The following is a 26,248-nucleotide window of genomic DNA, read 5'->3' as shown; positions in this document are numbered from 1 at the left end:
CCTCACGTTGGCATCCTTCCTCTGGGAATATTATTATAATTTCTTCATAATAATAAAGCACTACTAATGAAATAGAAACAAAAATGTGTTTTAAGGTATTATGAGATCTTGGAAACTAACTAATTTACATGTTCATATTATAAATATGCATCTCCCCATAGCTTGGGGATTTCTTAAAATTACTGCCATTTTTGGGGCCACCAGTAGCCAGAGATGGAAAGCTTTAGACTTCACTCTGCATCTGGCAAAACAAATTCAAGAACTGAGAAACTATTTTTAAAAAAGAGAATATATGAAGGAAACTGCACCTTTGCATTGCTCACAGCAGGCTCCTCTCTGCTTAATGACCAGAGAACACTCCTTGGAAAGCACCGGACACTTCTCTCGTTTGCATGTCACTTCCTTATTCTAGGCACACACACAAAAAAAAAAAAAAAAGGCAAAAGTTGTTGAAAGCAAAAATCAAACATTTATTCTCCATTTCATGACACTCTGAAAGTGAAATATGGGTTTAGTAAGTCACTCCCTGCTTGACAAGAGACCTTTGTGATTCAAAATAATCAGAAATCCCCTCATAGAAACAGACAGTATTTTTTCCTTATGGTACATACTGAGAAGAGAAGACCAGGGTGGGAGGGCGGAAAGCACAACATTAAAAGGAGATCTAACCTAGATAAAGTAATGCCAAAGGAAATGTGTGATTCCTTTTCCCATTCTAATATTACTTTTTGGTAAACTGTAGAAATGATAATATTTTTGTAAACTATATTTCAAACTATTGGAGTACCTGGTCCAAGACTTCCTTGTGTGAACAAAAATATTTGCGCACAACTGTCCAACAGTCCCAAATAGTACATGAATTAAAGTGCAACCGTCTAAAGTTCCAAGCCAAATAATAACTAAGTTGGTTTTGAATGGATTCAGTATAAAATAAAAAAATATATAAATGCCAAGTGAGGAGATATTTATGAAAAGTTCACAGCACAGCGACAACTCTCTGATAATAGGGCCATATTAACAAAAGTGTTTCAAGCATTTTCATTTGCTATTTCTAAAATGACAGCAGTTTTAAATACAGTAAAATCTCAGAGTTATGAACATCTCAGTAATGGAGCTTGTTCGTAACTCTGAACAAAACATTATGGTTGTTCTTTCAAACATTTACAACTGAACATTGACTTAATAATTGACTTTGAAACTTTACTATGCAGAAGAAAAATGCGGCTTTTAGCCATCTTAATTTAAACAAGTACAGAAACAGTTTCCTTACCTTGTCAAATCTTTGTTTTTAAAACTCTCTCTATTTTTTAGTAGTTTACATTTAATACAGTACTATACTGCATTTGCCCCCCCCCACACCTTTTTTGGGGGGGGTCTCTGCTGCTGCCTGATGGCGTACTTCTGGTTTCAAATGAGGTGCGTCGTTGACCAGTCAGTTCATATCTTTGAGGTTCTACTGTGTGTGTGTGTGTGTATATATTATATATATATATATACACACACACACACACACACACACACACACACACACACACACACACAGAGAGAGAGAGAGAGAACTTAAATTCAGCCGGAGCCATCCAGAGCAAAGCTCCGGTAAATATTTTCAAACCCATGGGAGCACCGGTGCCTCCCACAGGCTAAAGCCCTGAGCCCCAGGACTCTGGGAAACACTGAGGGAGAATTTAAGCCTTGTACACACATAACAATGCACGTAAGGCCTGATAAAGTTAAGCACATGCTTAACTTTAAATATATGCTTATGTCCCATTGCAGTCTGTGGGATTTAAGCACATGCTTAAAATTAAGCACATACTCAATTATTTGCTAAATAGGTATGGAATTAAGCACATGCTTAGGTGCTCTGCTAAATCAGAGTCTTAATACAGCTACATTTATTTGGGATTGCTGCTTTGTTTGAACATCTCCCAGGGAACAGATTTCATGCCTCATGAGATTAAATGATCATTAATGCTGCTTAATTGGGAAATCCATTTGTTGGTGATTCATTTGTCCAGTGCTAAAGGGTTAATCAGTGTTTAACTAGTTGTCATACACAGGAGAGTCTAAGATCCAATCACTTAATACATAATTTGCAAATAAAGACTAAAAGATGATGTAATGAATAATTTGTATTCAGTAAACATTTTCTTCAGTTAGGGCCTAGTATTGCACTGTGCTGAGTAAACTAAAACTCCTTGGATTCAATGAGAATTGAGGGGGTTTGGTTCCTCTCAGGAGCAACTCAATACCAGTATTGGGCCCATAAAATTATTTTGCAAGTATAACTTTTACATTCCCTAGGGTTACCATATTTTGTGCCTCCAAATGGAGGACACTCCATGGGGCCCCGCCCACACACCCCGCCCCAACTCCGCCCCCTCCCCAAAGTCTCCGCCCCCTCCCCTGCTTCCCGCGAACATTTGATTCGTGGGAAGCCTGAAGCAGGTAAGGGGGAGTGTGGAGGGAGGAGGCGCGGCCCAGGCTGGCCCCCCCGGCGTTTCCAGCCCCGGCTCCCCACCCGGCCCGGCTCCCGGCCCGGCACCATGCCCCCGGCCCCGCGACCCCGGCCCGGCCCCGCACCACCGACCCCAGCCAAAGAGGCCCCGGCCGAGCCCTCCCTCCCTCCCGATTTTCCCGGACATGCCCGGCTTTTGGGGATTTCCCCCCGGACGGGGATTTGAGCCCCCAAAAGCCGGACATGTCCGGGAAAATCCGGACGTATGGTAACCCTAACATTCCCTAACATTTTTGTGTTTAAATGTGTCAGTTTCTACATTGGGTAAACATAGGAGTTCTGATTCTCCACTGCCTTTCACCTACACTGCACTGGTGTAAATTACTACACAAAGTGCAAGGCAGAGGACAACCACTCCAAGGGTTATTTTTGCATTTGATTTACAGTACACACATGAATTTATACACCGCATAGCATACACACGTAAGTATACATACACAGCCAAATACTCAGCTGATATAAATTGATATGGTTACAGTGACTTCAATGGAGTAACCACTGGCCCAAAATGTTCTAATGTATCATCTCTCAGTGCATGATCAAATAATTGAGAACAACAATCCTTTAGAAATATATAATAAATTATTCTCTCTTTTTTGTTGTTCGAATATGAGCTGGCACAAAAGCAGTTAAAGGTTCTCCCTTCCTACCCCTACCCCCAAACTATCTATTTTTAAATCCTTCTCAACTCTCAGTCCCCTCAGGAAAATCCTAGGAAAACAAATAAGCTTTGCAACATGACCTGAAGGCCATCAGATCTGGGATCTATCATACCAAGGGGTAGGGTGACCAGATAGTAAGTGTGAAAAATCGGGACAGGGAGTGGGGGGTAATTGGCACCTATATAAGAAAAAGCCCCAAATATCAGGACTGGCTCTATAACATCGGGACATCTGGTCACCCTACCAAGGGGCCAAGCTAGTGCAGAACTTCCTTTAACAACCTGCCACCAGCCCCAAACTCATTTAAATCAGGGAGCTGTTTGCTTGAGCCTCAGTTTATCCCATCTGTCTTGGGATCATGAGAGATACAGGCAGTTCCTAAACTGTCCAGGATCAAAACTACATAGGGCTTTACAGCTTAACCTTCACCTAGATAACAATTGGGTAACCACCACAGATCACATATTTGATGTACTCCATGTGGGAAATCCCACTTAAGTGGGTAGCCACAATCTGCACTCTCTGCAATTCCCTGAGGTTCTCAAGACACAGTCCCATAGAATCACTAAAATGTGCAGTGTATTTTAAAGTGACAAAAGCACAGATACTGGTGGAGAGCTCTGCACCCAAAAGAAAAACACACAACCCTCTTGCCATGTGCCAATGTTGATAGGCTGGGATATTGCCAAGAATGCTTTTCTTAGTAAGAGGTTGTTATAATTTATGCCGTGTCCTCAAACTGTTCAGAAATCATCAGACTACCCAAGAGGGTAAAATAATTGCATATTATACTGCCACCATCCTATAAAGAAAAGCCAGTGACCAAGGTGAAGTATACCACTGAATATACTAAGAAGAATTAACACAGGAATGTATAGCATTGCGAGGGCCCTTCGTTTTCAGTTTTTATTTTGTTCAATTTTTCTCAGGAATTTATCAGTGTTTATTGCCACAACAACAAAAACAGGTGACAATCAGTGTCAAAAACTATTAATAATTTTTCTGGATAAATATCGGGGTTTATTTTGGTGGACGGAAAGACAGGCAGGAAAAATATTCAGTGGATTAATGCTTTGAATTCTGTTCATCAATGTCATTTGCTGCAGAAGTAAAACAGAACTCAAAACTCAATGCCACCCAGAGTTTAAGAAAACAATGTATCTAATCCCCAAATAAAACTTTTCATTTGAATAAAGTTTCCTATTGTAGACTTAGAACTATTAGCCTATAAATATTTACATTTTTAATTAGGCCATACCATTTGCAGCGCATAGACTCAACTTCAAAAGTTTTAAAAAAACTAAAACAGGAGAAAAGGATGAATACTTCCTTGTGTTCTGAAATGTATTCTGATACAGATTTTCATTTTCTTCCCACTTTAGATTGTCAAATCTTTAAACTGTTATCTGCTAACAGCTTGAAATGTGTACGTGGTGGGTGTGAGATTCATCAGTACATTCAGATGTGCACGCACTTCAGAGCTTGCGTGCATGCCTCTGTTCGTTTATTGTGTGCATCTCCTAGACAAATACATAGTCTTATTTCAACAGGCAGCTTTGCATATACACACACACACACACACAGGTAATACATGTATCTCATGCAATGTATTGTATTTTCCTAATAAAACAAGTTATTTTTACATATTTGAATGATACAAAAGTAGGGTGATAAATCAGGAAAAAAATTGAACACTTTTTGTAAAACCCAGGAATTTTTCAGTAAAAATTGGTTTAAACTGAAAACGAAGGGGGTTATCCATTGTCTGGTTAATAGTAGCTCCTCAATCTTTGATTTTCCCCTATGATTGTCAACCACACTGAACAACCCTAGCACTGAACAAGGGTGGGGAGGGGGGGAATTAAAGTAAAATTTTGCTACTTGAAATTCCTGTCTTAAATTTAGCCCTCTGAAGTGAACTCCACCTATAATTACTAGTCCAGTTCATTAAATGACACAGGTAGCCATTTACCAGATGCTAGTGTGTGTCTCAATGGATTTTATGGCTTAATTAGAGACTGAAAAAAAATCAAAGAGGTAGAAAAATGTCATTCAGAAAATTGAAGCACAAGAGGCTCTGCACATCACCCCTTTGCCTCTGTTTGCTTCCTGTGGCCTTGCTCAAGGTGTTTGTGAAGGAAAATGTAAAGCTTTTATTACAAGCCTCTTGGACTTAAAATCACAACTTTATTCTTCTCACAGTCACTGCCTAATCTGGTGAAGAGTAGAAAGGGCTTGATTCTTACACCAGCATAAACCAGGAATAACTATTGAAATCAATGTGAAATCAGTGTAAATAAGACTCAGGCCCTAAAGTTGTTAACGAATGTGCAGTTGTAGTCAGAAACATGACTATTGTAACAGATTGTAACTAGTGTGACAGATTCACTGACACACTACTCCAGTTTTGCACCTCTCCAGTGTTGCAAAGCAACCATAAACCTGGATTTAATCGGCCAGTTAAACTGAGTTTATGGCAGTTTTGCAATGCTGGATTGGCACAAAGCAATCAGAGCACATTAGTGAAATTGGCTCTACAACTTCTTATTCAATGCAGTATGCCAAATTCTGCTTTTACTTACACCAATGTAACACTCTTGCCTTAAACGGATTTGATCCAGGCTGAAATCAGTGTAAGTGGGAACAGAATCAAACCCACAGTATCTGCTACCTGTGGACCAAATCCTGAGATCCATATTCAAAACGATTCATGCAAATCCTCATTTAGTTTAATGAAAGTTTGCCTCAGAAAAGGCTGAGTAAAAACTGAGGGCTTCATCACCCCCTCCTGTGGGAAAAAAAAAATCCACTGGAGGAGTTGAAGGGAAGAAAATCTCTACACTATACCCCTAGAAAATTTCCTGCTTAATTGTTTCATGGGGGCAACGGTGGTAAGAGAGGACTTGCCAAAATACAATACAGATCATATAAGCTGATTTATAGACTTCATGAATCTCAAGGTATCTGCAGGAGGAAAGGGCGATCTAGGCAGACCCTGTGTATCCATGGGCCTTCTCTGCTCTGTGGCAATATAGCTCCATTGGAGCCATGCTACCAAAGCATCAACAGCTGGCAACTACCCATGGGACTCCAATTTAAAGGAGGAATCACTATTGCAGATGACAGGGAGGGTGACCAAAAAGGATTACACCCCAATTTGGATGACCTTTGTTCCCTGATTGCCAGGGGATTGCTGCATCCCCTCTACCATAACTCTACATCCTGCCCACCCACTCCTCCCCTGAGCACACTAATTCCGTCTCCTCTCACATACATCCTGACCTTCCTCAGGAGGTGGCTGCCCAGCCATTCCATGCCAAGGATTGAAGATGGGTGTAAAATGAACCTTCTGCTTGCATTTAAAGGGGGTACAATTGAGTCCTGATTAAAGATTTCATATTTGGCCCCATATATCTGATTTAAATCTGCTTACTTCACTGCCAAAGACAAGTTTTTATTATCATTGGCACCATAGAACTAATAAAACAATGGCAGGACAAGTTGCATCCTACTCTGCTTCATGCATCATCAACAACATTTTCAACTACATCATGATTGTAGAATCTTCATCACTGATCATGATGATGGAAGAGGTAGATTAGAACCTATCATGATTTTCACATTCCAAGATGACTTCTTAGATCTGAGAGTTAGAAAAGGCATATTAGCAAATTTGGGAAATAATTGAGAAGAAAAAGATAGTCCCAACATGGAATTTTACAGAATAAAATTTCTGAATTTCAAAGTACAAGTAATACTATAACATATATTATTGAAAGCCTCCCTGTGTGTCAGATCTCTCCATGCACACAGAAAGGGGGAAAGCACCACTGATATCAAAATTCTAAAGGACAAACATCTTATGTCAAATTCAGCTGTGATATTATTATTCTTAGTATTTGTATTACAGTAGCTAGTAGGTAGACTTAAGACGCTTCAAAAAAAGATCCGAGCCATACTGTGTGTACAAACACACACTAAGAGATAAAACAGAGCATACAATCTAAATAGTCAAGACTGACAAAGGGGGGAAAAAGGGAAGGATTATTTATTATATTCATTTTAATGATGGAAAAAAATTGAGGCACGGACAGATTAAGCGACTTCCCTAAGGTTGGATAGGGAATTGCACTTGTTTCTTTCAGGACTGATTTTAGCCCAAACTATTGCTGAATATACTGTTACAGTGCTTAGTCTTTTATATAAGAGCACATTTTAGCAAAACTCAAGACCAGGAGGACTTGATGTGGAGGAAAGGGTTAACACTATGCATATCAGTCATACAAGACAGAAGATAAAGCAGGGCTGGTAAATCATTGTTTAGTCTATTGTAGTCTGGTGTTATACAATGCAGATCTCCTAGGCCCATGGTGTGCAAGAGTAAGAAGATAAAACATTACCAAACAAGGAGGAATTCTTGAGGGGGTGAGGGGTTTCACCCAGCCTTCCAAAACATTGCTTGTAACATGTACCACCAGTCTGCTTATTTAAATTTCTCTTTCTCCTCCCCATTAGTTTTGCAAGGGTGCAGCAGGGTGAGCCAGCAATTGAGCCAAATGGATTTTAACAGCAAGCCCTTTCCTTCCAAATAAGTTCCGCCCTCTAGTAATCATAACATTTCATTACTTGTCCAAGCCATACATTTAAGGAATTGTTAACTAGCAGCATGAAGGAGAGCTATATTACCAAATCAGCATCTGTGTTGTCAACATTGTTTCCGAAGCTGTTGAAAGCTCTCAGATACTTTGATACTGCTGTTCTCAAGAGAAAACCTCTCAGACTGCAACATGCAGAAGCCAGCTTTTATACGAGTGTTTTTTTGTTTGTTTGTTTCATTAAAAGGACATGCACTTGGGCACTGAAAAGTGCAGATGAGAAACGTGGCTCATATATACATAAACCATTTGCTAAATCAGAAACCTGGGAGTCAGTCAAAATCCATAATAGGATCCCAAGATTCATAATAAATAACTTGTAATTATAGTCCTACACAATAGTTATTTTAAACAGATGGTTTATGGATTCACATCTGGGATTTTTTTTTTTATTTAATGTTCATATACACTCAGAGAGAAAGGAAGAGACCATAACTAGACTGCAGCTAGGTTTGTTTTATTAGTGTTGGGGAAAAAGTAATTTTTAAAAGGGGTCAAGCTGATTCATAACAATACTGCCACATCTGATGTAACTCCCTTGTGACTACTCAGCAAAGACATGTAGGGTTCATGCTCGGAATCTCAGACTCACATGGAATAAAGGACTTTGGGAAGGGCTGCAGAGTCTGACTGAATCTTCTTTCCTGTATTAATTGAGTCCAGCACCTGGAGAATTATATTTCTAACATGTTCAAGAGAAGTTTAGAATATTTTGTTTGGAACCCATGTTTTTTTCACCTCTCCCAAACCTTGCCACTGAAATTCTCTTCTTCAAAGTAAGTGCAAAGGAGATGAAAATTCATTTACATAAAAGATAAGTTAGCCAGAGGCTATTTTAGTGCTAGAACTTCATGTTGCCTTTTCTGGAGCTTCCTCTCATCATAATTTGTTCATTTGCAACTTATAGCTCATATTTTTACCTTCCATCAAAGAACTCTGTGCATAGTACCCAATTCTAATGACAAAGTATATCAAGAATAACAGTCATAAGCTCACATGGTACAGTAAAATAAAATGTCAACATGAAAAGAAAGAGTAAAAAACAACTGAATGTTTGGCAGAGACCGTGCACAGGACTTTGTGCCAAACCACAGCTTGAAGCAGCAGCAGCCAAATTCCTACTGGATTCCCTATTGGGTCTCTGTTGTTTCACAGAACAACCACTAGGAGGACTACTTTCTGTAGCCTGCGTTTGGCTTGGAAGAGAAAAAGATTAGGAGCCCTTGTTTCTTGGGGGCATGCAGCAGAGTGATCCAGTTGACTATGTTCTGAGTCCATTGTTTTACTGGCCACTACAGGGGTACAATCATGTAGATTTTAAATATGTATTCTGTGCGTCTTTGTTAAACAGAAAAAAATATTACCTAAACTTACATTTAAACAAACAAACAAAAAAAATCTGTGCAGAAAGGCTAAACAAGGAAGACTGACAGAGAAGGTTGATACCATGGGATAGAAATATGAGCTGACATTAAGGCCCAATCCTGCAGTTACTTCCAACCACTATTTATGTTATGGTGATCACACTATTGTACTCTTCAGATAGTCCGGTCTTAACTTCATGCCTGGATTTCAGTGGGATTACCCGCACAACATAAAATTAAGGACATGCTTAAATTTTTGCAGAATAGGAGCCTAAGTGTGTGCATTTGTTCTCTGAAACAATAAGGTAAGTCATGCTGAAAGCCTTCAAACAAGGATAAAAATCATCCTTCAAGAATTTGGGGTGAAATTTTCAAAAGCACCCATGAAGGCTATGTCTACACTACCATTTATGCTGGTGGAATTTATGTCACTCAGGGGGGGTGGATTATCCACCCCCCGAGCGACATAAATTCCACCGGCATAAGCGCGAGTGTGCACAGCACTATGTTGGCAGGAGAGCTTCTCCCACCGATGTAGCCACAGCCACTCATTGGGAGTGGATTAAATTATGTTGACAGGAGAGCTCTCTCCCATTGGCATACAGCTGCATTGCTGTAAGTTCCCTAGTATAGACACAGCCTTAGGAGCACACTTCTCATAGAAAAATCAATGGGACATCTGCTCCGAAGTCAGGTCCTTTTGAAAATCCCACCCTTGATCATTTGGCACAATTGCTTAGCTTATGATTCAGATTCAAGTTCTACAACCTTCTCTCACGAGTATTGCTTACATAATCAAATACTCCCTCTTGAGTTCAGTGGGATTACTCTCTTCAATAAGTACTTCTCTGCAGGAGTAAGAATTGAAAAATTAGGCTCTGAGTGAGAAGAGGGAGGAAAAAGCACTCACAAAGCAGTGGGGTGTGAGAAAATGTCTCACCACTGACAAATGGTTAAGAAAAAATTCTCATTTTCATTGTTTCCCCTCAAATTTGTATCTAGATTCAATTAAACAAAGGAAAACTTTTGCAGGTAAAAGATATTAAAACCAAAAAAAAAAAGTATACTAAAAAACTGTTTTGGTGCAAAATGGAAAAAATATTTCTCTGTGAAACACAATTTTCTGCAATAATGTTGTCTTGATTTACAAATTTAAATCTATAACCTGCAAACATTGAGGCATGTGCTTACCTTCATGCATGCGACTAGTTCCATTAACTTTAATACACACATGGGTAAAACTAAGCATATTCTTCAATGTTGTAGATTGGGAGCTTGCTCATGGCAAAAATGTTACCAGGTTTCCAGCATAAAGTTGTGTTATACTGATATAAATGATATTTCATCATGAATCAAATATGTCAACTCAGTGCTTGCAAAAAAAAAAAAAATAATAATTTTTTCCCCCTCATGTGAACACAAAACCACTTTTTTTTTCAAATACAGCACACAGTAGTTTCTTGCTTGTTTCCACATTTTCATAATCTCTTAGGCTCCTATGTCCCAAATGCCCAAAGCAGCAGGCCACTGTTGACATTGAGCAGGGATAGTGCTACAGATCTCTCCGCAGTGGAGCTCTGCCAGTATCAACTGCTCCCTTCAGAATTTCAGTTCTCCCCCAGGAAGCACAATTAAAAACAAAGCTCTTGCTTGCTGAAAGAAGAACCCCAAATTTCACTGCAGATGTGTACTCCCCACCACAACCCCGTTTAGACCAAACATATCATTTCTGCAATGTACCTGATGCTCACCAGCTTGGGAAAATTGATCTCTGTAGTCAGTTGCAAGCCTGATCTTCCCTGAAGACAGCCCAGTGGCCTGCTATTGCAGCACCATGAGTAGGAAGAGCTTCATTTAATATGATCATTTATTTGTGTTACTGTAGCATCTAGAGGCATGAGTGAGATCACAGGCTTATTATGCTAGATAGTGTACAAACACATTAGGAGATGGCTTCTATCCTGGTGAGTTATAATTACCATAGACAAGATAGACAGAAAACCAATGCACATAGAGGTGAAGTAATTTGCCCATAGTACATCAATGGCAGAGCCAGGAATAGAACCTAAGTCTCCTAGGTCAGGGCCCTATCCACTAAAACATTTTTCTAGGGTCAAATCTTTGTCCCTGTGAAGTCAAAGGCAAAGCTTCTCACCATTCAACAGAATATAACAGGCCTGCACAACATGCGACCCGGGGGGGGGGGGGGAATAGGCAAGCGGCGGGGGAGGGAGGGGAGCTGAGGAGGCGAGCAAGCAGGCAGTGGCAGGGGCTGAGGAGGCGAGCGGCGAATCGGTGGCTGACCTGTTCTACTGATCTGGTCTGGCTCCCATCCCCTCTCCCAGGGCCGGATCCAGGCACCAGCAAGCAGGTGCTTCGGGCGGCACGTTTCTAGGGGTGGCATTCTGGCACCGGCCATCATAGGCGCCGACTCCGGGGCATGGGGAAAAAGTGCCCTGCCACTTACCTCCGCCTGCTCCCCTGAGCGCGTCGCCGCCGCTTCGCTTCTCCCCCCTCCCTCCCAGGCTTTCCGTGTGCGAAACAGCTGTTTCGCGCAGCAAGGCTGGGAGGGAGGAGAAGTCGAGCGGCGGGGCACTCGCGGGAGGCGGCGGAGGTGAGCTGGAGTGAGGAGTGGTTCCTCTACACCCCGTTACTTCCTGCGCTCCCCCACCCTAGCTCACCTCCGTATACCGGGGGAGGAAGCGGGGCTGGGGATTTGGGGAAGGGGTTCGGAAGGGGTAGGGTGGGGGGGGGGCGGGGCCGGGGGGGCAGGGGGGCACAAAAAAAAGGGGGGGGCGGCCAACATTTTTTTTTACTTGGGGCGGCAAAAATCCTAGAGCCGACCCTGCCCTCTCCAAGGGTTGCAGCTGTCTGGAGGTGCTTGTCTTCCACGTCTTCCTCATTCACAGCTCATTCATTCAACAGAGCAATTGATTACAAAGTGGGGGGAAGATCTTATTCTACTTCTAGCAAAAAGACATTTTTCTTTTACCTTAATTATACTACCTTAGGGGCCCACTATAACAAATTACTGAGGTTCAATACTGCTGTTTCGGTGTGGGGGGTTGTGTTTCGGGGGGCTGGGTGGTGCTGGGGTGGGGGGTTGGCAGCGATCAGGGGGGTTCGGCCCTCAGCTGTTTTCTTTGGAGTAATATGGCCCTCGCTGCTTTACGAGTAGTGCAGGCCTGGAATATAATATGAAACTCTCTGTCAATAGGGACATGAACCTCAGGTTTCAGTACAAACTTAGAAGCCTATACAGTAACACAAAATATTATATATAAACTGGAAGGCAGGTAAAAGTTGGGGGGTGATGTTATGATTCTTTGGGAACCAAACCTTTGAATTTCCTGATTTGTGTGCATTTAAAAATCTTAGCTACAATCTTCCATTAAGGTATTTTTTTAAATTAAATATGAATATGTTTTATATTTCTTTTAAAGTCTACATCTGACCTCCTTTGTTAAGCACTTTGAGATCTACTGCTGGAAAGAGCTATATAAAAGTGCTAGCATTTTTAAAGGAGTAATCGTAAATACTAAATAGCTCTTTGTCTATGTTAATTTGCATAAGATTCAGTAGTCAGTAAGACAAGTAGAACCTTGGTCAAATAGGACATGTGTCAGTTTGAATTTACGTCTATGAATAAGAAAACATATTGTATTTTCCCCAGTTATAGCTGTGTGTCTCTTGCGCATCCTGTACAACTATGCTGATCTAGCTAAACTGATGCAAACCCCTAATGTAGATAAACTTAAGCGAATTTAACCTTTGCTTAGAATAACCTTTGAAGTTTGCATAGTTAAGTTACCAAATTAAACTAAACTGATTTAAGCAAGGGTTAAACTGTTTGAAGTGTTTCTATGTTAGGGATTTGCATTGGTTTAATAAGATTGGTTTTAAACCAATGTAGTTATACTGGTGCAAGTTTTCTAATGTTGACCAAGCCAAAGTTTGAAGTTCTGTTCAATCTCTGAACCTTCCGTCAACTCCGACCTGTCAGCAGAGCAACCCTTCCACTTCTATTTCTTCCCATCTTAGCCCCATTGCCTGTGTTCTGTTTATTTCCCAGGGTTGGCTTTATTGCAGTAAAGTGAAGCACACCACCATGAAAATACAGAAAACCCCCAGAAACACACCTGTCCTCAAGTTCAAGATTTTCATTTTCTGATGAAGCCATACACTGTGTTTCTGTTTGATCTATGTACACAAAGTGGATAGTCCTTAATTTCTCTTTTAGTGCTGTAATGTGACTTTATTGAACATTTATTTAAAACTCTTGCATTAACTCAGTTATTTTAATGAAATAAATGTATAAATATATTGTCTGAACAAGGACATACCCACCATTGTGTCTGAGAGCAACCTTTATTGCTTTTTGTATCTGATGTCTGCTTAGCTAAGCTTTTACACTGGAGATTCAGGTAGTGGCCTTCTGGGGCTTTCTTAAAGGCCAAAGCTTGTATGAAAAACTCTGAACAAAGAAACCCCTGAAGCCATGCAGTTTTAAAAGGGTTTACAAAGCCCACTGGGCCTCCTAGCTTATTTTGCAACAAGTCATATCCCATGAAGAAATTCACTTCTGTACAACCCAAAAACAGAGTTAGATTAAAGAAAAAGAAAGAAAAAAAGATGATCCCCTGCTGATCTGCCTGGTCTTTTACTGCCTGTATCCTCTAAAGAAAAGATGTTCTGATGATATATTACCCCAATACATCACTAATGACAGTGTTCTCATGGTATTGTATGCTTAAAAATATGATGTATACCAAAGGCAGTAACACGGGATACATAAGGGGTTCTTTTTATCCTTTAAAAATAATTTCAAAAAGACTTTTAAAAGTATGGTGGTTGTTGGTTTTGTTCAGGGAGTCCCACAATACATGTACCCCCCAAAAAATCAAGGAGAGTCCTAAAAGTTTCTCAAAAATGGTAGATTACAAAAAACAAAAACAAAAAACAAACAAACAAACAAAAAAAACCACACACACAACAGGACAGCATCAGAGAAGTTCTTCATTTAAGCAGGTTTTCATATAGGACCAAAGTGCTTGAGGAACCACCACAAAATAAAAATAGTAGCCCAAAAGAAAGTAGCAAGGGTTTGTTTTATAAGCACGTGGCCTCCGGACACTGCTCTTCTAGCCCTGTTCAAGTCTGTTAAGTGCTGACCCTGCTTTTTGTTTTCTTATGTGATCTTGCCTGTGATACACAGAAGTGTACAAAAAGGAAGAATTATTCACTGAGGTCTGTTGAGACAAAGAGGGTAGCAGTGCTGTGCCAGTTTCCATAGAGGAGCAGGTTAAAAGGGAGGTTCAAGGAACATGGCCATTTCAACCTGGACTTTTTGAAGGAGGCAAGAATTTTCAGGGTCTCCTCTCTCTGGACTTCACCCCGCATTACCTCCTTTCTCTGCACTTCATAACCTCAGGTCAAACAGGACTGAGCTTTGTGCTGCAGTTATTAGTGTCACATTGAGGCAGTTGCTAATCACTGTATGGATAGCTTATCTTGGTGGTTGGCTTTTCAAAGAGCCTGATCCTCGTCCAATTGATATAATAAGATCAGAGTCAGGGCCCAAATGAGGTCATAGTCAGAAAAGTGACTATGAAAAAAATGGCACCTTATTTGACAGATCTTCTCCTTGTGTGTGTCTGCTTCATGACCACATTTTGTGGCTGGGCCACTGCTACTTTGGGGCTAGTTTGTGCAGTCCTTACTCACAATGAATAACTTTCACTGCAGTCAATGAAACCACCAGTATGAGTTAAGAAGCTCAAATCTGGTTCTTTGAAGGAGAAACACTCAGAATGCCTTGTGGTACTAAGCAGACCCAGGTAATTACATATTTATTTGTAAATGTTTCTCTGGAAATAAAGTTACTGTGTCTAAAAGAAGAAACTAATATTGCACAACCATGTGCAACCATTGAATTTTTCAGGCAGAAATCTCAGCCCTGCAGGGCCAGTCTCACTTCTGGAAAGCAAATTCTCTTCTCTTTCACACATGTACAAATAGAGTCTAGAATGGCCAAAGCTTATGAATCTCAATAATAATAATAATATACTGAGCAGAAGCAATACAAATATATTTTTCATAGACTGAATTCCCTTTTCCTCCTCCCTACCCCTGGCTCCACTTGCACTGCTGGAAGTAACAAAAATACCTGTTTTTGACAAGTAAATGGAGCTGACATCAGACTGAAGAAACAGCATGAATGAGCTATGCACAACCCATTTGTCATCTTGACAAAGTGACTTTTGGTCACCGGTGGGACACTTTAAAGACATCTGCATGGTTGGCCTTGACCACCAGCAATTCTTACAGCCTATAAGGGGCCCTGTGAGACTGAGAACACAACCTGCTTTAGAACTGGCTCCTGCAGTTATGTCTCTTGATGGTTGTAAAGGCTGTATGATATATCAGGTGTGAATAAGATCTTTGCTAGCTGGTTATATTTACATAGGTATTGTCTGCAGCTAGCATCTTGTTAGCCCAAATAATAAGCCTCAAATGCCAGGAAAGGGGATTATGCATGGCCAAAAATCCACAGAGCTAGAAACCCAGCCACCAATGATTTCACTGTGTGGAATGGCACAGATTAGTCTGAAGAGACAGCATTCAGACAGCAATACTATTATAGAAGCAGAAAGGAAAACGCAGGAAGGAAAGGGAGGAAGAAAAGTCAGTCTAAAATTCAGAGATTCCACAATAATAGTGCATGAGAGGCCTTAGTAACTTTAAGATGACATTAAATGGTGTGTGTAACAATGAGAACTCCTTAGACCTTTTAACGTTCAGACAAAAGAAATGAAGGCCCTAGTCATATATGAATCACACCCACAAACACACAAGACTAGTGCAAAATCTTGAGAAGATGCTTAAAATCCTTACAAACAGTGCTATTCAACATCTGGCTCTGGAGTCACACAGAACTTTCATGGAGTGAAGTCCCATCTAGCTCTTCTCAGTATGCCTGAAACTATGCCAATCTTCCTATGCTGCATGGCACAAAACAGATAACAGTGCTCAAACAGACAGGAGCCAACGGAACACATCTTCATCCCTCAAAAAAGGCTGATTTCCAGTGAGCTTCCCTTTGTTATTTGGTTCCCTTTTTTCACTCTGACACTTGTACATTTCAGTATGTGGGTTGGTTTAACACACCAAGAGATTTGAGGGTGACAAAGAGACCCCTACTTTTATAAACAATAAGGTATTGAACACATCACCCTGTGTAATGAACGGAAGCTATAGTCACACCCTAGAATTTTGGAGATTCTTAATGCTGCTGCCACAGCTATTATCAGGGTAACAGAGCTCTTTGTTTGTGGATTAGAGACCTTACCACACATCAATCAAATTATGTACCAGCAGCTGTATAGATGGTGCATTAGCACTGTGTCCTAATGTTAAAGTTAAACAAACCAGATTTAACAAGTAGCTAGTGTACACATGCAAAAGTATGAACATCATAATGTTTTTCCTTTCCCCATATATGCCTAATGAGACTAGAGCACAAGTCTTAGCAGGCCTCCGCCCTTAAAAAAATAAATAAATAAATAAATAAATATCTTACCTGTTACTCTTTCAATATTTTAAAGTAAAATTTTCCAACATTCTTTCAAAAAATTACTTTTAAAAAATCCTTGTTTACGGGCTAAACTATTTCAAGCCACATTTGCAGCCAGCATGCATTTTTTAGCATGAAAGCATTTACCAGTTTAGATCACTGATCCACCAATTCTTGTAGACTGACTTCAGCAGTAGCCATCATCCGATATTAAAAAAAAGTGATAAACATGAAAATTAGTTGTGCCTTATAAAGGAAAAAACATTTTCTTTCCCCCAGAAATCATTAAATAGAACTCTGAAGTATGTGATTTGATTACCCTTGTCAATGTCTTAGCTTGCACAGCTACATGTTTGGTTAAAATCCATTCCAGCCACAACATTTGACATGATGATACCCTCCTGTAGCAGTGAATTCCAAAAGGTACAGCCTGCAGGTGCTTCACTAACAAGCATCATGAAAACACCCTCATTAGGCAGCCTTCAAGCAATTGTTTATCAATTTATTCATCTTCTTCCCCACCCCTCCTCAATTATACATAATCACTAGCCATGGCTCAGTCAGACTAAAGAAACAAAGCACAAGATCAAGAATCAAGATCTTTAATTCCTCTTTTTGTAGTTCTCCAATCACTACTAGACCCTCTCACATAAATAAATAAACAAATACATTATTATTAAGATCCTGATCCTATAAAGTTTTAGGTATGTGCTTCACTTTAAACAATAGTCACAGTACATAAAACTAAGAATATGTTTTAAGTCTTTGCAGGATTGGGACGTGAGTACCTAGATACCTTACCAAGTACATCATTAAAGAATTTAAATTGTATAAATCCCAGTTTAGAGGGGCTTAAAAGAGTGGTGTTTCTGTTGTTTTTGACCACCTCCTCTCTGGGATGTGAGTGGATAATCCGTAGATAAACTGTGCAAATAATAATGCAAATATCATCTTTTTTTTTCTGTTTGAGAATTGTCTGTGAGCAGATTGCAATTTTCTGAAATGTACTCACTATTCAGAATTATTTATGAATTTCTTCAGTGAATAATGCTTTCTCTACAGATTATTTGAAAATAGTTCATGGCTGAGACTGAAAATGAAATTATAGAGGCCTCATTTTGATAGTCTATATTTTCCAGATTATATTATTGCCTTTTTCTTAATAGTAAGGATGTATGTGAATAATGATAAAGGGAAGGTCCTGATGCTGATAATGTTTATGTCAATGGTACTGCTCATATGAGTAAAGTTATTCATTTGAATAAGTATTTGCAACACTGGAGCCCGAGACAATTATAGAGCTTCTGTAAATTCTCAGCTGTCATAATAAAAATGAATATGTATGGAGTCTCATTTCCCCACATTTGGGGCTGAAAACTCATGAGAACAGCTTATGAGATTTTGACATCATTAAAACTTGATTCATCCTTGAACCTAAACTCTATACTAAACTTGAACATTGCACAGCTGACCCCATCTCTAATTTTATTACTATTGGAACTGGCTGAAAGACAGGTAGGAGCAAAGGGGAGGGAATTGGTTCCTAATTTTCCCCTCACTCTTTACTGAAATTTATAAATTTTGAGATTTTTCTGGTTTAAACAGAGAGAAAAAATGTCAGAAAATTCCACAGAAAATTCTTCGATCTTTCACCCAAATTTTAACACATTCAGCATTTTCCAACCAGTTCTAATTGTACATTATTTTGTCAAAAACAAACAAACAAAACAGAAATTGTGGGGTTTCCAGTTTTTCAACAAAAATCCAAAAACATTTCAAGAAAAACTTCAGCAAAAACCACACCTGTTTTCATTTTCATCAACATTTTTCACTGTAACAAAACACATTTCCAACACCAATATTAATTAACAGCATTATCAATCTGCTTGGCAAAAAAAGCTGTGGTATCTTCCTCTAAAAAAAAATCTAAAATAGAAAAACACAAGAAATGACAGCCTCAGACCAGGAGGGTGTAGGGAATGGACGAGGAACTGTGGGTAACAACAAATAAAGAAAACAGGTGGTTTTTAGGGAGAGATTTGAATAGGATTGCCAAGTGTCCGATTTTTTACCAGAAAGTCTGGTCGAAAAGGGGACCCAACAGTGTCCAGTCAGCACTACCGTCCGGACAACAGAAGTCCAGTTACCTGAATAACTGTCTGCAGTCAGCTTCTGTTCTGCCATAGGGAAGGCGGGATGAGCAGCTGCTGCTGGAGCTGGAGGAGCACTCAGGACCTGCGTGGCTCTGGCGGAGAGAGGTACCAGCAGCAGGCATCCAGGAGGAGAGATCCTGAACCGTGTGGCATTTGAGGAGTGGGGCCGGTGGCTGGACTTACGACCCGGGTCCTCTTCTCAGCCTCTTTTGTGCCCTGCCCCAGGGTGCTGCCCCCGCATCCTGCCCTAGTCACCCCTCCACCTCTAGAGCACGGCTCTCCCTCCCCCAGTAAGCTCCACCCCTGAAGCATGGTTCTTCCTGCCCTGTCCTGCCCCAGTTACCCCTCCCACCCTGGAGTGTGGCTCGCCCTCGAACCTCCTGCCCACGTCACCCCTCCACCGCTAGAGCCCTGCTCAGCTGGTGGCAGGAGGGAAGTGGAGAGAGCAGCAAGTGACAAGGGTGGGGTGAAGATGAGTGGGGGGCAGGGCCTTAGGGGAAAGAGGCAGAGCGGGGGGGGGAGGAAGGTTTTCACAAATGAGAAAGTTGGCCATCTTAGATTGGAAGACTGAGAGTAAAGATGTGTTGCACACTGCAAAAAGGACACTGTTCCAGACATTGAGGATCAAACTAACTAACAAACACACACACAAACACAGACACAAGATGTGACTGGGAGAAAGAGACAAAATGAATATGAAAGCTAGAAGAGTTAGCACAGCATAGGTCATGAGGCAAGGAGTAGGTAGGGCAATATAAGGGAGGAGATATAGACTGCACTTTGAAAGTAAGGACAATGAGTTTGAGCTTGATGCAGAAAGGTACAGGGAGCCCATGAAGGTGACTGGCCAGAGCAGGTTAAAAGGAATATTATTTTAGCTGCAGCCTGGTGGATAGAAGGAAAAGTCAGGAAGCATGAGAGGTGGCAGTTACAATCGTAAGGAGGTACAAGATGATTGCATACCAGTACAATATGTTTTTTAATACTCTGCTGTGTTATTAGTAACACGGGTAAAGATTTTTACACAATATAATTTGACTATGATATTATGACATTATTTGACTATGAGCTTAATATAAAAAAACAAACAAAACAAAACAACCCCCCACAAACACTAAGCTTCCATTTCACTTGATTTTTGTGTCAATTAACTTTTTTCTCCCCTCAGAAATTTCTATTAAAACATGATGGGGAACTAAAAACAGTTATAAAAAATCTTTTTTTTTCCCACCCAATATGGCAGCACAAAGCTGAACACCAGAAACATTGATACTGTGAGTCGTTAAGTTACAGGACCACACTTTTAAAAAGACTTTTAACAACTCAATGGAAGAAACTTGAAAGCCTATAAAATCCAGGTACAGGTACCTGTATGCCTTTAAAACTCCATTTTGATATTGGACCAGCTTTTTAAGAATGTTATTCTTATTGGCAATTTTAAAAAGTGCCTTAACATAGATTTATCCATTTTGTACTTACCATAGAAATGTTCCAAAGACATTTGCAACTTATATTACATTTTTCCATTTAGTTTATGGCATTTTTGTGCCTCTCACAATTTATTTAATGTATTACTTATTCATTTTAATTATGATCTTTTGTACTCAAGTTTTCAGAGCCTTTAATTATGCCACAGTGAATCTTTTTCCCATAATTGTTATACTGAATCTTCAGTGTGAGTGCAGCATTCCTATTGTCAGCTTCTGTCCAGTAGGGTTGTGCCAAGATCTGTAATCAATCCAACACTGTGTGCTTGGCTCAGTGCAGCAAATTCATTGTTAGTGATGTGCAAGTAGTGAATTATTCACTATCCCAAATAGTACAAGCATAATGTGAAATAGCTACTTCAAGCCTCATGTATCTATGTTATTGCAGATTTATGGAACAGGTTAAAAACATTGTGTCATTCAACAAATCACAAAAGTGAATGTCATGATGCAGAATAATAAGTTGAAATGTAAAGGCAAAAACACCTTTGTGGGGAGTGCAATTTCACCAGGCAGTACAATGCAATGAGTCAATCTGAAATGGATCTGACTGATGAGAGCAGGGCAAATGGGAAATTCACCACAGTTCACCTTGCACTTGAATTTTTTTCAAGACATTTGGCAAGACTCAGTGTCACTCTCGCAGCAAGGAGAAATGTGATAATTGGAACCAACTTAAAATTCGTGAGGCACATAGATAACAAAAATCAAAACCTCACTCCATCAAGTAACATATAATAAATAACAATAATTAACAATTTACAGTTTTATAGTGTCTTTCATCGGGTAGGATTCCAAAGCACTTTACAAACTTAAACTGATATTATAGACCAAATATTAGCTGACAACAGAAAATAGGTCTGATCCCCCAAAGGACTATGTGACAAAAGCAGTATAATTTATGACTATACACTGGCTATGAACAGGTCTGGCTGCATAATATATTCTCAGAACCAAAATAAATTACATACGAGGTTGTATGCAGGCAGCATGGCTTGGTTAGGGTACTGATATCTGTATGTGGTAGTACATATACATCACACCTCTCCTCAACTCCATTTGGGGAAGTCCTGAGGAGCAGACTTCTCCATATGTTTCAGGGGAACCAGAACTAGATGGGCCATCTTGTGTCATGTGCTTCTAAAGAGTGCTGGTTTGGTTTGTGTGCTGTTTTTCTGGCCTATGCACCCAGGTAAGCCAGAATCTAGCCTTACGCTGACTTATTGTATATGGAAGTATAATTATAGCAGAGTCTATGAGCTATCTGCTAGCTCATCCCTTTGCAGAGTCTACTAAACCAAGTTGCTTCTACAGCAGGTGATTAACCTTAGTTTATGATTTCAGGAAATCCTTGCTCCCACCAATATCTATATATACACACACTGGCCTCCAACGTCTCTTGCAAAAAAAAATAAAAAATACACAGACACTCAGCTGTACCAGACACCATTTTTCTACTTAGGAAACAGAGTGTATATTTGCTTTCTTTAAATTGGATAAAAACTAATAAAATCCAGCATTATGTAGGGGCATGTTTGCACTGTAGGAAGAGTCTTTCAAATACCGATCAAAACAACATTCTCTCACTATGAGTCTATGAGAGTTACTACTAAACCACTGTGACGGAGGCTCTTTTGTCTCTTTGGGTTTCGGTGGCGTTGTTTCTGTGGGGTAATAAAGTAATAAAGGGAGAAGATCATTCAAACTGACAGAAGATGCTCTTTTGATAGGTTCTTTAGATGAAACTATTGAAATTATATTAAATAAAATAGGTATGAAAGAACTGTTTGATGATTTTTTTAATATACACTTTTCCACTAAAATTCATCTGGGCTACATTATATCTTGACACAATAAAAATTGAATCCTGATGTACTAAAACACTGCCATCTTCATCAAACATGTGCTGAACATTTGCTCTCATGCTGGCCATCCACTTTCAGATATGGATTTGTGCAATAGAAACCAACTGGGATACTTACAGGTAAAGAATCCCAAAAATCCAGGTAGGATAACTTTCTTGCTTTTTTTCTTGGGTGGGTTATTTTTGTTTGGTTTGATTTAATATGTGAATCAAAAACATGCTAAGTTAGGTGGAATACTGGTTCTTATAACACTGAATTTAACATAATTTTTATCAGCAAAGGTCAAATCCTTATATTGCATATTTGGAGTTAAAAGCAGAAATAAAACTCATGCCAAGCAAAGCTCTGATTTCTAGTTTCCTGAGCTCCTGCCTCAAAGCTTTTCTCAGATTTCCATCACTGGGTTACACTTTCTGGCTCAAATTTGTTTCCTTCTCGTCTGAATTTAGGTGATAAAAGGTTGAGAAGTATGATTACCACTCCTCAGGTGTAGTTGGCAGGTTTAAGGCAGGGGGCAGAGTGAGGGGAAGAAATGGAACTGGTTTAGATGTGGTTCATCAAGGTCACCACTGGCTTTTATCAGCTGTTATTTCATATGTGACATACACATTTTTCTTACAGATCATTGGGAAAAATACTCCACCCCCACACTAAACTCCTAGTATTCTTGATAGCATAAGAACCATTTTTGCTGTAGGTCTAATACATGAGAGATAAGCTCCTGCAACCATCAGGCCATCATTACCTGTCTAGGGTTTAGTCTCCTAGTTCCTTGTAATTAAGGAAACAGACACTTCTCACCTATCCCTTTGAACTGGTATGCTAATTTTTTTTTTCACTTTAAAACTACATCCGTCTGACTCCAGCCAACGAATAAGGTTATTCTTGGATCCCTCCTTGCTTCTGGCAAGGTGTTTGGGTTTATGTAGACGATGATGAATGAGAATGAAATTATATGGCTCTCTTCACCACCACAACCATCCATCATCATCATCATCACCACCACCACCACCACTGCTGCCATGAGTTCATCTCACCTTTGAAAAGTTTAATTCAGGATAAATTGATTCCGTTGGACTTTACGTTTTTGCACTATAATTATATGCAGGCTCTCATCTCACCTACTTCTGCCAGACTGTAGCATTTTTATGTCTTTTCCAAGCTTATGTTGAAGTATATATATATATATTTTTTTAAAGAAAATACTATGATATCAGATGTGAGCCTATTTTCAGCTTTAGACCACTTTCAGCCAAAACTCTGGACCAACAAAAACTGAGTTAAACTTGCCCATTTACTTTACTTATAACATAGTTTAACTTGAAATATTCCATGCTCATTTTATATACAGAACATTCATATTAACAAATTCTAATCTAAGCTTCCCTTTACATTCAGTAATAGTACTCAGTTTTTCATTTTCCTTTTAAAATCTCGAGTCTAAAGTACATATATGAACTTGGAAAAACTCAAACCAGTATCCTATATGATAGGTCTTCATATTTATGTAACTTCTCACTAGCCCATGTTTCAGTTCTGTGCCTGAGTAGCCTCAATACTATAATTCTGTGCATTGAATCAAAGTTCCAAGGTCATATTACCTGGCATGATCAAGTCCTTTAGTCTAAGGGCATTTTTGGTTTGGTTATTTTTTGCACATTAATAAACCTGATTTCCACAGATCTGTGAAGATATTTTTAGAATGGAATTTCCGCAGCTTGTATCTTACATTGGATATCGTAGCTATAATCCCCAAAAGTCCTAAAGAATTTAATGGCAGGCATAAATGAATGACCCCCTTGAACTGAAGCAACACTTTGCTGGTATATATATGACTGTCAGCAAATATATCTTTACCCATCATACCACATTAAACTCATACATGTTCTCTAAAGCCTGGACTTCTTCCAGGCAACCATAGAGTCCCCAAAGTTTCACAGCTTTTATTTTCAGAAAGAGCAATATTTTAGACATTTTAATTTTTAAGCATTAAGTTAGTACAAACTGATTTTGTAGCCAAATTCATTAATAAGTACCATTTTCATTTTTTTGTATAATTCAGTAGAACATACTGTATCATCTAGGGACACTTGGATTCTTGTGTAAAATGTGAGTAATCATCTTTTACCTGTAGATTTTCAATTTACAGAGACGATATTTTTTCTACTGTTGTTTCTCAGAAGGTTGGTTTACTTAATCTTTGTTATTACTAACTTCTGATATAGACAGTCACCTTCACCTGTTTATCATTTCTTAGTGTTAGAAAAAGTCCACTACACTGTTTAGACACAGAAGTCCAGATCCCATTACGTTTTCCAGTTACTGTCAAAGCCTCCATATACAAGAAAGCAGAGGCACTATTCTTAGTTACCTTCAGCCTGCTTTGCACCACTCCAATGGCACAAACCAGACAGCAAGACGGCTTGCTTGGGATTGGGAATTTTCCTGACATATAGGTATTCCCCAGGAGGCACAGGGCCACAGGTGTAGGATGAATTGCTAGTACAAAGGGGAAGTCAGAGCACCTCCGCACTTCAGCTATCCCAACATATGGAACAGCACTTTAAGGATGTTGGCAGCCAAACATAAGTTAAAGCTCTCAAAATCCAGAAGTCACACAGCTGGCATAAAGCCATCTTTGCCCACCCAGAACTTAAAAGTGATTTCAGTCAGCAGACCCAAAACTGTCCTACCACCACTGTAATTTGTCCTGCATTGTGGTGAGAAAATAAAAGTTTGTTTGCTAATACTGCCACTATACTATCCATATCCGCTCACAAAGGGAAGTCTTGTGTATGGAAAAGGATGGTCTTGTGGTTAAATCACTGGAGTGGGTGTTAGGAAACCTGGCCTCTATTCCCTCTTCTGCCGCAGACCCCTTGTGAGACTTCTGTGCTTTACATTTCTGGTCTGCAAAACTGAGGCTATTAGTGCAGAGGCTAAATTCATTAATGTTTGTAAAAAGCTTTGCGATTATTAAATGGGAGGCATTATAGAAATGCAAAGTATTTTTGTGTAAGAACTCATTAAAACTATTGTTTTATAGTCACTCAGAATGCCATAGTTTTGCTTCTTTACAGATTAGTTGCCTGATCCTGTAAACACTTATTACTAATGAGTAGTTCCATCCTGTACACAAAAGCAAAAGGGTAATTTATCAGATTTCGGTTAGTGGTAAGATATAAAATCTTTTAAAGATTTTCTTGCACATACTTACAGTTCATGTACTGCCTGAGAGAGATTTACGCCAGGGGTTCTCAACCTTTTTCTTTCTGAGGGCCCCCAATCATGCTATAAAAAATCCACGGCCCACCTGTGCCCAATAACTGGTTTTCTGCATATAAAAGCCAGGGCCAGCATTAAGGGGTAGCACGCAGGGCAATTGCCCAGGACCCCATGCCATAGGGGGCACTGTGAAGCTAAGTTGCTCAGGGCCTCAGACTTCAGCCCCATGCAGTGGGACTTTGGCTTTCTGCCCTGGGCCCTAGCAAGTCTAATACTACTCCTGCTTGGTGGACCCCTGAAACCTGCTTGCGGCCCCCCAGGGGGCCCTGGACCCCAGTTGAGAACCACTGCTTTAGACATATAAAGTCAAAATTCTTCTAGTCTTCCAGTATTTTTTGCAATGTTCATCCACCTTGTTTTCAAGCCATGTTAAACCATGTTTTCTAAAAGTGTGTTGACTGAGTCAATGTTACAAACTATAAAGAGTCTAAAAACATAAATATTTCCCCTGATATGTTACTTTTAGTCTGACATTGAACTTCTACATAAATTGTTTCTTCGCTACTCCTAACTCCTTTCTGTTAGTTAGAGGTGTGTGGCAGATATTTGGGAAACATAAAATCTTGGACCCATTATAAAATCCATCTTCATGTATTTTTTTGTTTTTCCTTTTATTTCTTTCATCTCTATGCCTCTCTTCCCAGCCCCTCCCCCCCCTTTGTCACTGATATCTAAAAAGTTATCAT

At 39.7% G+C, this 26,248-nt stretch overlaps 1 protein-coding gene across 2 annotated transcripts in view; it reads right to left on the bottom strand.

Annotated features, from left to right (window-relative positions):
* BMPER (BMP binding endothelial regulator) overlaps positions 1–26,248 on the bottom strand; it is a 221,987-nt gene that overhangs the window by 193,317 nt on the left and 2,422 nt on the right. Inside the window, exon 3 of one of the 2 annotated variants that reach the window (XM_034761175.1) lies at positions 309–408. The exons of the other annotated variant lie outside the window; for it this stretch is intronic. Within the exon in view, the coding sequence (XP_034617066.1) occupies positions 309–408 (100 nt within the window). The remainder of the gene's footprint in view (positions 1–308; positions 409–26,248) is intronic. 2 annotated transcript variants of the gene reach the window in all.

Source organism: Trachemys scripta, chromosome 2 (assembly GCF_013100865.1).
Source record: "Trachemys scripta elegans isolate TJP31775 chromosome 2, CAS_Tse_1.0, whole genome shotgun sequence".
NCBI lineage: Eukaryota > Metazoa > Chordata > Testudines > Emydidae > Trachemys > Trachemys scripta.
This window is presented reverse-complemented; position numbering and strand designations above follow the sequence as displayed.